Source organism: Eleginops maclovinus, chromosome 10 (assembly GCF_036324505.1).
Source record: "Eleginops maclovinus isolate JMC-PN-2008 ecotype Puerto Natales chromosome 10, JC_Emac_rtc_rv5, whole genome shotgun sequence".
NCBI lineage: Eukaryota > Metazoa > Chordata > Actinopteri > Perciformes > Eleginopidae > Eleginops > Eleginops maclovinus.
In genome coordinates, this window is record NC_086358.1 from 7,884,580 (window position 1) to 7,897,938 (window position 13,359).

The 13,359-nt window shown below is 39.0% G+C and overlaps 1 protein-coding gene across 1 annotated transcript in view; it reads left to right on the forward strand.

The window, feature by feature from the left end:
* Positions 1-13,359, forward strand: part of pcdh15b (protocadherin-related 15b) — a 144,423-nt gene that overhangs the window by 17,843 nt on the left and 113,221 nt on the right. The window contains exon 2 of the mRNA XM_063894181.1: positions 5,124-5,274. Coding sequence (XP_063750251.1) covers positions 5,142-5,274 — 133 coding nt within the window. The 5' untranslated portion in view covers positions 5,124-5,141. The remainder of the gene's footprint in view (positions 1-5,123; positions 5,275-13,359) is intronic.

A 13,359-nucleotide genomic window follows, 5' to 3' on the forward strand; every position in this document is an offset into this window, starting at 1 on the left:
CCGTCACATGCAATGACAGGAAGCTGATCACAAACACTGAGGAAGTGAGCAGCATGTCAACATCTCTCACTCTCTCTCATTGTTTCTGGTTAAGTCTCCATTTGGTAACTTAGCTTCTTTATTTTGCTATTTTTAACACATATTCTCTCTCAATATCTCCTTTATTTAAAGGTTACAGTTGTGTTGCCTTTACAAAGTCTCTTCATTTTAATGTTCTCTCTGGTGTCCTATTCTTTCTTTCCAATCTCTTTCTCTTCCTCATATTGTTTCTCGTTTGTCCTACTCTCCATTCTTTCCTCACCCTCGCTCTTCCCTCTTCTCATTTTCTTCCCCCTGAGATCTCTATACATCAATAGCAGGTTGTTGATGTTCAATAAGATCAACGGCCTTTTAAGTGCAAAACATAATATCTGTCTCCTTCCTTTTCTTTATTTGTCTGTCTGCCTTTCTCTGATTCTCTGCGATAAAGTCTCAGTCCACGTTTTTTCTTCTTCTTTCTAACATAATGTTTTGTGTTCTTTCCCTTTTGTTTTACCTTCTGCCCGTCTATTCTCTTCTGTTGCCTCTCCCTGTCCCTGTTTCCACTGCATCTGTTATTCTCTCTATTACATTTCCTTTGCGTGGGTGTCTCTATGTCGGGTGTACTTCCTCTCCTCTCAGGAGGAATACAACTTTTTGAAGTTCCACCAGAGGAGAAGCGCCTTCAGCCCTAATACACTTCGTCCTGGTTACTGACGCTAACAGCATGGCCTACTGTTGTGTGACACAGTGCTTTGTGAACTTTACCAGGGAATTAAACATAAGAAGAAAGCATCTTTGCCGAAAGCACAAACTCAACATAAGGGTCAAAAACTTGTTCGTATTGGGCCCAGCTAAAAATGATGAAACTCTCAAAGAAATAAGAACACATTTAATCCATTAGATCTGTTTTGTCTAATGAAATGATGGTTGGCTGCTTGGTAACTGTGTTATTTGTAGTTATTCTTTGTTGTATTAATGATTAGGAATGTTTAATTTAGGCTACAGCAACGTTCTGTTACTATTACATCTTTTATATGGAAATGTGATGTAATTAATGGACTAGTGACCAATTAAGTTTTAAAGGTATAACATGCATCTTTTTTCCAACAAAGCAGTGTATATACAAACAAATAATTCCTCTCATGCATCACTGATTACAGCCTAAAGTGTGTGGTGGTGTCAGAATCTATTTTTGATGTTTGCAAAGAACTTTTAGGCCCGACATGGGTGTATAACCCCTAGCCTAGATATTGAAAAGGGTGTTCAGCCAGCTCTAAAACCTATGTTGACAAATACCACACAATGCCACGCTCCCATGAGTCTGATACTGAGGCTCAGGTATCCTTTTTAGTGTGTGTAGAAAGTGGTGCGAACCGTCATCATGTATTTAATGTAGAGCAGGTCTACTTTAGAGGTAACCTTTCACCATATTCTCGGGAAATCTAACCATAGCTGCTAGAGTTTGGCAAGAAGCGTCCCTTTGTTTACCCATTCACAATAAGCTGGCAATGTCATTTGGTAATTCAGTTGCAGTTCTCTAAAATAAATGGTGTGACCTTCTGGACAAAAGTTTAATATGGGTGTCTGATATCTCAATCGTTTAAAGGAACTTTTATCCTATTCATCACTGTCAAAAATCAATCTGGCTCTGTGTTAGCTTGCCAAAGTAGTCGATACTGGGTTGATTTCAGAACAGGAGAATACGTCATAGCATCAAATGAAATTAAAGTCATAGTCTATTTTGGAATTGCTGTCAATGTTTTGTCAAATTCAATCAAATTCAGGTCACTAGGATTTTGCAGCAATTTAAAGCATTTTTTCTCCAGGAGAGACACAGTGAACATGGAACAAACACGGTTTTATTTTCTCAACCCTATCAAATTAAATGTGTATTTTTCATTATGGGAAGTAGAGAAGTTACCAAGTATTGTTTGAAAGTTAGATATCGAATTATGCATGCAGCATGGGAGATATCCAACAATATGGTGTGCAGTACTTTTGCAACTACAGGGTTAACATTTTGTCAACATATGCAGACATTAGACATATCGTAACCAAGGATTGCATTATTTGGAAAAAAGACGACCAAAAAGACATTTCATCATATTGAGAAGTAAGAACATAATTCCTGGTGTGACAAAAAATGTAAATGACGTAACTAATTTACAAAGTTTGACACAATGTGTAACTCTGTTTTGTGCGAATTAAATTGTGCTCTCTAATTCAAATGCTTTCGCGCCAATAACACAAACTTTGGTGTGTGTAGGGATAAGTCGCCTGGAGACTCAGTATCTTATTAAGATTTCCAAGAGTTATTTACTAAACTCATCAACGAGGCTAAAATGACATTAGGGACTCGGAGAGGATTTGAATTCACAAACAATAAGTATCCCTGGCGATTCCTAAAAACCTGTGCCACCAAAAAAATACCATCTGCTACTCTGCAGAGACAGATTATCTCTACAATGTCAGAGGTACTATCTGTTTCCTCCGCAGGGCTTTCTCTGACACTCTGCTACATCTTGATCACCTTCACAGCATTACGCAGAGATGGAAGTACCAAAGTTTAATATGCTCAACTCAATTTAGGTCGGCTAAGAGCAGCACCGTGGCATTGTGAATCCAAAGTGTGCCCCTTAAATGAAGCTGCCCCCGGCCCCTGTGACTGCTGGATTTCAGCTCGGGGGTTTGGTAGAATAGCACAATTACATTCTCCTTGTCAGCCAACTCCATCTCCATTCAGAGGGCAGGGCTATAGTAATCTGACTCTGTCACAGTAATGTTTGCCACGGGAACTTCAATCAGCTCTAATTAAACACATTTTGCAATGACGGGGAGCCGTTAATGTTGTTGTTAGAGAATAAGAGCAGCAGAGTTTGGTCTCAGATTAGGTCCCAGTCAGTTAAATCATTTTTTGTGGAACAAATAATATAGTGAGTGTTACCATGAAGACTGACACAAATTGCACCAAGAATTTGATAGGATGATAATATGTGCCGTGGCAGCAGAGATATAAAAGACAAGCTTTGCAGTGATGCTTTGTCAGCGCCCCTTGTGATAAAGTGTTCAAAAAAAATAGTAACGGAACCAAAAAGACAAAGGACACTGGACATTCAACAAAAGAGAGGCACACCCTGGCACTTTATGAAATTGTAGTTGTATTGTCATGCATTTTGTGGGCACTGTCCCGTCAGGATTGCTCTTTTTATTACCAGCGACTGCTCAAAAGCGCATTGTTTCACCTTGTAAGACTCTCTGTGTGTGTGTGTGTGTGTGTGTGTGTGTGTGTGTGTGTGTGTGTGTGTGTGTGTGTGTGTGTGTGTGTGTGTGTGTGTGTGTGTGTTTGTCATGGCAAATTGTGGTCTTCGAAAATACATTTAGACAGTAACTGACACATAAGAGCTTTTAAGCACTTTGTCCTGTGTGTCCGCGAAAGGGTTTGACGAGTAGCATCGTAACCGTGCTCAGTATTCTGAAGTATCTTGGCTTCCTTTTTTAGTGTAGGATTAAGATTGTGTCTAAATGTGCCTACTTTGTACTTAGATATGCTATTTTAAATAAAATAAGACAGTGTTGTGGTTACTCTTAATATTGATTATTATTTCTTACACTAGCTAAAAGCAACAATCGTCAATTCTGGTGAGTAATAATATGGCAACATACTTACAGTGAGAAAGTATCACAGCTTGAGCTACTGCTGTATGTAGTAAGGTAGTTAGCTTAGCATGCTAACATTTGCAGTTCATGTTAGAGCAAATAACGGCGTTCAATTGTTTACTTCCATTTTTGTTCCTTTTTATTTTGATTGTGTAAAGTCTAAAATAACAGAAACACATGTATAACCTTAAGGTTTAAAGTTTAGGCCTATGTGTTGCTCTTATTAGTAATTGACAAATAGCTCTGGTTGCTAAACTATGATTGGAGCATTGCTGTTCAGGGACACAATTTAGGCCTAGCCTAACGGTCAATTGCTCACGATAATGCTGCTCTAATACTTTATACTTAATTTGTATACACAGTGCACACAGTAGACCAATAAGGTGGTTGGTAAGCTAGAGGTTAAAGAAGCTAATTTGTACCCAGACATTTAGTTCAAAGGCCAGACTGATTGCTATTAAGATTAATTTTGAGAAGTGCAACCCCAACACACACTTTGATTTGAGTCTGTGCTGGAGAGCCAAAGGATGTTATGTCTAGCAGGTCATCTCACTTTTTATGTTTCTGCCAGTGAGTAAGTGGGCAGTATTGATGATAGATGGGTTTGAGATGCATTACCACAAAGCAATCAATGACCAATTTACAGACACGTACGCATACAGACTCAGAAAATACCAAAAAATGAGTCTTTCACTGGGAACTTCAAAGAAACTTATTTTCCCTTCAGCTGTACATGCTCTCTCTATAAAATGTAATTACTCTCAACCTAAGCACTCTCATGCACACACATCAGCTCTCTCTCACTCTCTCTCCAAGCATCCTTCAAATCGTCTAATGTATTATCAACTGTGTCAAATCCTTCGCTGAAAGATCTGAGATGTTGTTGCCACCGCTGGCATTTTACATTGCACAACATATTTCCATCTCTATCATCATCCACAGGTTTCTATATTTCCCTTTGTGACTGCAGTGCCTGCGAAACGATCATTAACTCTGATGCACAAGCACAAAGATTGATCAAAGATTTCAGATTGGTGACTTGAATTGCACCTATAAAAATGAATAATGGATGCCATCTGCGCTGTAGATTGTGAGGGCATCTCACCTTGGGGATGTAATGGAGTGCCCCGTCAATATAGATAGTAAGCATATTTTCATTCATCGCTTACTGCTGTTCTCGGGGTGAGCTGTGAACACGCAGTTCTGCTACTTCAAACTCTGTATTTCTGCTGCTGTTTCTCTCAGTGGCAGATGTCATCTTTTGAGCATGGTAATACATGCTTCCACCTCGCTGTTCACTGAAAGCCAGTGCACAGGTGGCCTTGCCTGAAAAGGAAGTACCTGAAAATTACTGCTTTCAATGTTGCATGCTGCTCAACTAAAGATGAGGTGAGTGATTGTGACTGACCTGTGTTGATCTGCTCTCTCTCCCCCTCTCTCTGCAGCAGGATGTTTGGTGAAGCATGGTGGTGAAGATGGGTAGAACGTGCTTAATGGGGCCACTGTCATGGGGCCGGGTCAAATGGCCGAGCATAATGGGAACAGGAGTCCTTTATCTGTTACTGCTATCAACCTGTCTCGGACAAGACACGGAAGGTAAAAGCATTCATTATCCTCCCACTCCTTATCTGTCTATTTTTCAGTCACTCTCTTTGTCTTTGTCAGTCAGTCTTTTTCTTCTCGTCTCTCTGTTTTTTAATTGAGAGTCCTCCAGTCCGCTCAGCAAGGATTTAATATCAGGATTTGGCTCATGGCTTTATTTTTTACTTCAGGCTTATCTTGGTTAGTAAGCACATCTCAGCCAGCTTCTTTGTGGAAGATTTTCCTGATTTATTTTTGATCTTCTGATGATTGAAGATGACTAGTATTTTGTTAAGAGAGCAACAGCATTATTCGTCAAAGGGTGTTAAGCAGTATTCAGTTTGAAATCTTCTTATATAATTTACTAGTCGTTCCTGTTTTATTTATTTTTTAAATTCACCCTGAATACCATAAATAGCTTCTGCATTACAACTGTTTGTATCTCAACAACTACTGGATGGGTGGACATTCAATTTGATCTACTGTATGTAACCTTGAACACATTTTATTTACTTTTCTGAACGATGGATTTTTGTACAGTAAAGGTCAACATGTAACTTTATCTAATGATATGGTTAGTAGTCAAATACATCAACAATAAATGATACTGCTATCAGCTTTACCTATACATGAAGTCTATGAAAATAGTTATATGTTAGCATCGTAACAAGCTAAACTTGAACAAAGTAAACAATATACTTAACCTCAGCATCTTTATGTATTGTAGGGACAATTAAGCAGATGTTCATGTTCCAAAGTCCTACATCCTGTCATAATGTCATAGTCTCTCATTTCACAATGTAAGAATAATCTGAAATACTTTTGGTAATAGCAATAGTTATTCGATGAAAAAAATGCCAGATATATATTCATTTTGGAAAATAAAACACCTCCGTTCTTGTTTCCGAACTGAGAGCAAAACTGAGGCAAGGTTAGGCAGAAATGAAGTCATCACCTTTGGGAGAGCTCAGCATAATACTCTCTTGACTTCCTACTCAATTTGTCTGAATATTAATATTCCATTTAACTTTTAGTCCTAAGCGATTTATCCGGTTGACATTTAGCTGACAGGGTTCTGCAGCCAAAGTTAAATGTCTGTGTGTACATCTCCTTGCAGAGGAAGAAGTGGAGCCTGGGCATCAAGTGTGTGGATGTAGGTTTTTTTTTGTGAGTTTAAAACTCTCCCTTCAATTAAAATCTCCCCGGACCCTTCTTTCTGTCTTCTTTTGTGCTCATTGTACATGTCAACTTGCATTAAAATCCACCTGTGAAACTGTTCCCTAAACAGAGTGTCAAAACAAGCTTGCAATTCCTTTTCCCGCCAGATATGCACACAACAAGAATAGTATGTTTTAATGAGCCTGGGTTTTGGGGGGTTGACAGACAATATGTTGCTCAGTTTGTATCCCCTCATGACATGAGTGTGTTTTTAATGAGCTCCATTCCCAGGAGGGGTGGTTGATTTTAGCTGTTTGGACCTCTGCATGACAAGAATCGTGGTATGTTTTAATTAGCCTGGGTCCAAATGTACAGTAGGAGACTATATTCATCCACTTTTTGGTTTTCCCCAGTGACAAGGATACCAGTTTATTTTTAATATGGGTTAGGCACCATGAAATGAGTCAAATCTGGCTTTTGGGCTGAAAGTATAACTGCTTCAAACCCATAACTTGTACTTAATTACAGTAAAATCATGACATTTTAATGCTCATTGCTGAAATTTGACTTGTAGCACACAAGCAGCTTACTGTACTATTGATTTTTTGAGTCAAATTTGACATTACTTGCTCTGAAATTCGCAGAACTGTAAACCCTGGTGAAATCCTCCACTTGACATGACTGTGATTATAAACTCATTTGAAGCCTGCCGGGTGTAGGCGGTGCTTTCCTGGTTGTTTTAATTGAATGTGACTTATCTGCGAATACCAACAAGACACAACAGAAGGCATGAAAAGAGTTATTCTGTATGAGTTGTTGTATATTGAGTGTGATGACGTGTCTGTATCTCTGTCTTTGTGCTGCTGTGAATGTATATCTGTGCACCTGTGTCATGGTCGCCTGCTTGACAATAAAACAGTGCTGCTTCCTGTGCTAATAAGCAAGTCATTATGTGACACAACTACAAGTGTATTAAAGGAAAAAAAATCCCCTGCCAAATTTAACAACAGCGCATTATCGTATTAGCCAGATATTACCAGATAGCTCCTGTCTCAGCACACTGTAATTCCCTCATGCCAGCCACATTCATTCACTGACTCTTAACTATCCCTTCTCTACAGAGTTGTCACTTCAAATTAATTCCTAGTCATAGCTGTAGGGACCTCTGCATATAAAGAGAGGGTATAAATAAAAAGGTCAACTGCGGTACACTCGCCACCATCTACAAAGAGCAGTTAACATCTGTCACTATAGAAACAGACAGCATGCTTCTTTTAACAATATATAGCTGATTGAATGCCTGAAACAATGAGCATATTGAATACATTTTCTACCTCAATTATTTACAAATCCATTTTAAAGAAATGTTAAAGTTTACTTCCGAGTTTGCCTACCAGCCAATCACCTCCTTTTATTTATTTACAGATATCTGAATATGAATGCTGACTACTTAGGGAACGGGGGAATCATTTGGTTTTAGAAGAATTTGGGTTTCCATTTGTAGTCTGAGTAGTATTGACCAATCAAATTTGGGTGCGCTTTTTTCGCAGTCTATGTGGAGATCAAAGGAAGCAGAAAACTTTGGCAAAAATATATAAACTCCAAGTCCGGCTACCTATCATGTGACAACAATTTAGCTTCTAGTTAGCAACGCTTATTGGCTACCTGGGAAAAAATGTTTGGAAATAATCTCGCCTATTCTTTTGTCTCAATCTCTTTGTACCCACTGTAGCAAAAGTTATGCTAGGTATAGAAATTCTTAGCCCAGATATCCATTACACGGATATGCGCTGGATTCAAAACTTAGCTACGTTGCTACATTTCTTGGCAGATTCTGTCAATCTGAGAGTAGCATTAAACCTCCTGTACTTTCATCATGGTGTGAGGACTGGAGTGAAAGATGTAAATAAAACAGCATCCCTTGAATGGTTGGGCCGATTAACAATGCCAGCTCCCCAACACCAGGCCGATGGTTTGTAGTGGTGCTATCAATGGCATGGAAATTAAATTTGCATCTACAACTGAAGGTGGACACTAGTGCTGTCTCAAGCAATCCTCAAACTAGTTTTGTAACCGGCTTGGACGGTTGTAATTGCATACTGCTTCTGGAAAACAGGCACTTGAGAGAAACACACAGCGAGGAAATAAATAATTGTGTATGTGTGTGAGCGCGATAGACCAAGAGCAAGCAAGCGTTACGATTCAATTACAAATGCCCTTGACAAACATCATTTCATTCATATTGGTGGATATAGCTCCTGTTTTGAGTTTTGTGCTCTATGATTGACTGATGAACAGTTTTGATGACAAGAGCAGCTCCAGCCCGCAGTCAGTGAAGCAGAGTGGAGAGGGAGATACACATAGAGAGATTGATAAAAATGATAGCACCTTGAGTCTATAGGATTAGTCTATAAGACAACCTTCCCCCAGAACAAAAACACCCCAAAAATCAACCATCGCAATGTCTCACTATGAACATTGTCACATGCCAATTTAGTAGACATTGCTCCTAACTTTGCTTCATGGTACTACTAATAAATACAAATATATCAGGGTAACTTTATTTTGCTTTGATAAAGCAAATGGAGACTTAAACTATAGGATTTATGGTCTAGCACATGTGTCGAAACTACGGCCATTTTGATTCGGCCCTCAGCAAATCCAAAAAGTATAATGAAAAACAGAGGAAACTTGAGCTTCTCTTTTATTGTGCTTCGTAAATATATATGTTTAACTATATTATTCAGTAGTATTCATGTGTTCATAAGCCAGCTTTTCAAATAACTTCAGTCAATTTAAGTTGAAAACATTTCCTAACAAATCTTAAAAAGCCCAATAACTTATTTGCATAACAAGCTTGATATTTCGCCTTGATATTTCCTCTTATTATAAGCACTCTAAAGCTTCTGTTTTAAGGAATGAGCTGCCAACAAAATAAATGAAACCCTACGGAGAGATGTGATGTACGCTCTTTTTTTCTTAGAGCATTTCAAGTCTCATTTAACTACATTTGATCGATTTTGCTAACTTATAACTGAACTTAGGATCAGATATCTGCCCTCGATGAAAAACGTTTGGACACCCCTGGTCTAGCAAGTCAACCAGATGCATGAATTGTCCAGCTATTGCCACATGGAACTAGACAAAATAATACTTTCCTTCATACCAATGGGAACTCAATGTCCCAGTATACCACCTGCTGATATCAACTCATCGTACTTTGAGTTCAGAATGTTTGTTGTTGATATTGCCGGTTGTTCTTCTGCCCACGGAAAGTGTTGCAACGTAAGCAACTACCTTCTGAACTTTCATCACTCTCAACCTCCACATAAAAGCAGAATAATGCATGTACCATCAAATGCAGCCAGACGCAAAAGCGTGCAAGAGATAATACCTCTGTGAAGCCTATGATTCTACGTCTGTGACAATGTGTCCACCCAAGACATGTCGGTGTGATGGAGGAGGACATTATATGTGCTCGTGACAAATATGCTACTTCACTAATGTCCGCGGTGCCAGTGTCTAGGGCTTGCAGTGCAGATTTATGGCATATTTTGTGCGTGTCTCAGCAAGTGTGAGGGCGGCAGTGTGAGGATGTGGGTGGAGTTGAAGTTTTCAAGGTGATTTTAATATTTATCACTGCTTTCCTTTGTTGTTAGATATTTCATCCCAAGTGAACAGCTCTCCCATCCGTCCTCACTTCAGCCCTTCCTTCTCCATTTGTCACTTTTTTTTCTGTTCGACCATTTTCTCCTATCAGACCCTGTCATCTCCTTGTTAAACCCCCATCTCTAAAGCAGAGTCGTATTTCTCTAGATTGGTATTTCTTTAGTTCTTGAACTTTTCCCTCTCACATTTATTTCTGTTTTTCACCCTGTGCTGCCTCTACTCTCAATGCCCTCTCCATCGCTATATATTGCTTTTAAAAGACTGCGGCTTACATTTTTGCGTATAGTCAATACTCTGTCCTTGACACACACTTACAGCTCATATTACTTTAGAGAACTTCCGTCTGTATTGGAATACCTACTGAAAAGTTGCATTGAGTGGAAAACTATTTAGATAAAGTACTGACAAGAATATGGGTAAGACATCAACAAAACACAAGAAAACATATAAAAAACGTGCTTTTAAAGAAATAATACATTCATTTAATCATGTGCTTTTACAGGTGCTCAAAGACCCTTTGAAAAGATGAAACTAAAATTAAAATTGAGCTAATGAAACAACATTTAACACAAGGACACACCATTCATTAAAGCTAGTCTAAAATGGTGAGTTGTGTTCGTTGTTTTGGAGGTTGGGAGCCTCGCTCTGCATAAAATAAATAAAAAATCTGAGATTGATTTATAGGACTTGTTAACGGAAACATTTAAATGAGTGATTTTCTCTTTGGGGCATGTTTGAACCGTTACTTGCTTAACAACAGTCTATCCATTTAACCAGCGTCTCACAACATGTAACCATTCAGTGTTGGTACTGTCCTGTGTGCAGGCTGTATAGACACAGCAACCTAATTGAGGTGTTGGAAAACTATTGCTTTTCTTTTCTTTTCAAGAAATAACTCAGCAAGTTTGTTTTATATATCTGTTCACATATGAGTTAAAGAATAAATCGGTTAGCTTTGGAGGTTTCTTTTCCAGCCTCAATACATCCTGACTTAAGCTTCGCTCTTAAAGGTAACCTGTGGAGTTCGTCTGTGAGCACATTTTTAGGATTGCATCTTGGAGAATATTTTTCCCCATATCACAGTGTCTTCAAATCATTGCTCTATATAACTTAGCAGGGTTCCTTCGAAGCAAAGACATGTCATTGATCTTCTCATCTTTTTCCTAGAAAGAAATCAAATAAACGCATTACCCCAAATGTACAACTTTTCCCTTTTTAGATGTTTTTTGATCCTCATCTTTTTTTTACAGCAGATCTTAAATCCAGGCTTTGCCAACAGAAAACCATGTCCCAGGCAGCCATAAGAGCATTAGGGGTTACTGGAGGGGTGTTTTTGTATTTTCACCGCGTTTCCAGAATAACTACAGCCTTTTTACCACTACCGCTGTCAGCCGTGTTCAACCCCTCCCCGGCCGGGACCAGGCTGACATACTGAGACAGAGACGAGAGAGAGAGAGAGAAGGACAGAGTCAGGATAATGGATAAGCCAGCACAGTGACAAAGTGGTGATCCCTACACTGAGCCTGTGTGTGTATGTGTGTCCTTGTGTGTGTACAAGCGGGTCGACAATCCGTTTTCTCCAGAGATACATCAATCTAACACAAGGTCACTCTGTGTCTCTTCTACAATCCTTTCCTTTTACTCCTCTCTCCACAACCCTCCATCCATCCATCCATCCACCCTCTCTTTTTTTAGTCTTTCCTCAACCTATCCTCCCCTTCTATTTCTTCTCTGTGTTTGAAAAGTCTCCCCTCACCTCTTCAATATTGTGCCCTCTCTACCTCGTCTGCCCTCCATGGATGAATGGATCGGATGGAGAGATGAATGGGTGATGGATGAATGGCTGTGCCGGTTTGGTAGCGGAGGGAAGACGGAGAGGAATCGGACCCGAGGGAGAGGTGCAGATTGGTGTACCTGCTGAAGCAAGCTTAAAAAGGACATGATACATGAGAACATTTAGAGGAAAAACACACTTTTTGCGGACTGCATGCTCCTGTATTTCAACCCTTTGACTACACTCCTGTCAACCGTCATGTTTGAACGATTGCGTATGAATATTTTAAAAGCGGAATTATGTTGCTAAACTTTTTAAGTGCGTGCATGAGCTGAGTGAGAAAAAAAAGGAAATTACTATCACTGCTTTGCATCATAATTTTGTTGTGTAAAAAAGGCCCAATTTGTAATTAACTTGCAAACCCTGTTCAACACTATGAATGGCTACACGCCCACTCTTATTTTTCAAAATATTAGGTCACTGTTACAGCATTAATCCTCATTCATTTCATTGTCTGCATATGTAAAAAATAAAAATAAACTCAAAACACATCATTTCGGCAGATTTTACTGCATTGATTTGACATTTCAGTTCTCATATAAATGGCAGACACTTCCTGCTGCAAACTATCAATTTCACTTCAGGGTTGCTCACCAGACTGGACAGTTTCATCATAAAATGTTTACTCTGTGGCCATCAGTCAATAGTGGAACTTTTCCTTCCTCTAAAGACATCTTTCTTCAGGAATCTGATCAACACAGATGTCTCTCGAGATGAGAACCTCCTTTTTTATTTTATATTCCAGGATTTTTTGGAGTTCACTGTTACTGGGTTTTCCTAATCACAGTCTAGACTCCAGGCAAGGTAGCCAAGCGACCATTTAACAGATGGTAACAAGTAGGATGCAGTCAAGTACAAATGCTACTTTAAATAAGCACAATGTTTTCACAATATGGTACGGTAAAAAAATAAAGGATTATATAGCTTTAGAAACTATTTTGTAAGAAAATGTCAAGCCTGGAATTTGAAAGTTAGCAGCCAATTATTGTTGTTTTCCCGTTTCCAGGCTAAAATAAGCTAAGCTAACTAGGCTCAAGCTTCATATTTATTCTGAAAAGGCATATAGCAAAAGAGGATTTGATCTTCTCAACTCTAGGGAAGACAGTAAATCATTTCCCAAAGTGTCGAACCTTTGCTTTAAGGTTGTTTGTTTTCCTTGACTACAATTGCAATATCATTATACCCACTCCCCATTGGATAACAAAGATGAGTAAGTAACAATACAATCTTTAGAAGACCACCTGCTACTTTTAATCTTCTGTGAAGTGGGCCCAACAGTGCATCTTTCACAGGCCTAATCCGAAATATCACCAGATAAAACAAGTCAATTATTTCAGTGGAAGCAGGCCAGTGCAATAGCTCCGATGCCTGTGGTATTCTTCTTCACTGTCACTTGGAAAGAAAGCATCTGCAGCTTGCCAATACTTTCTGCTGGTCCT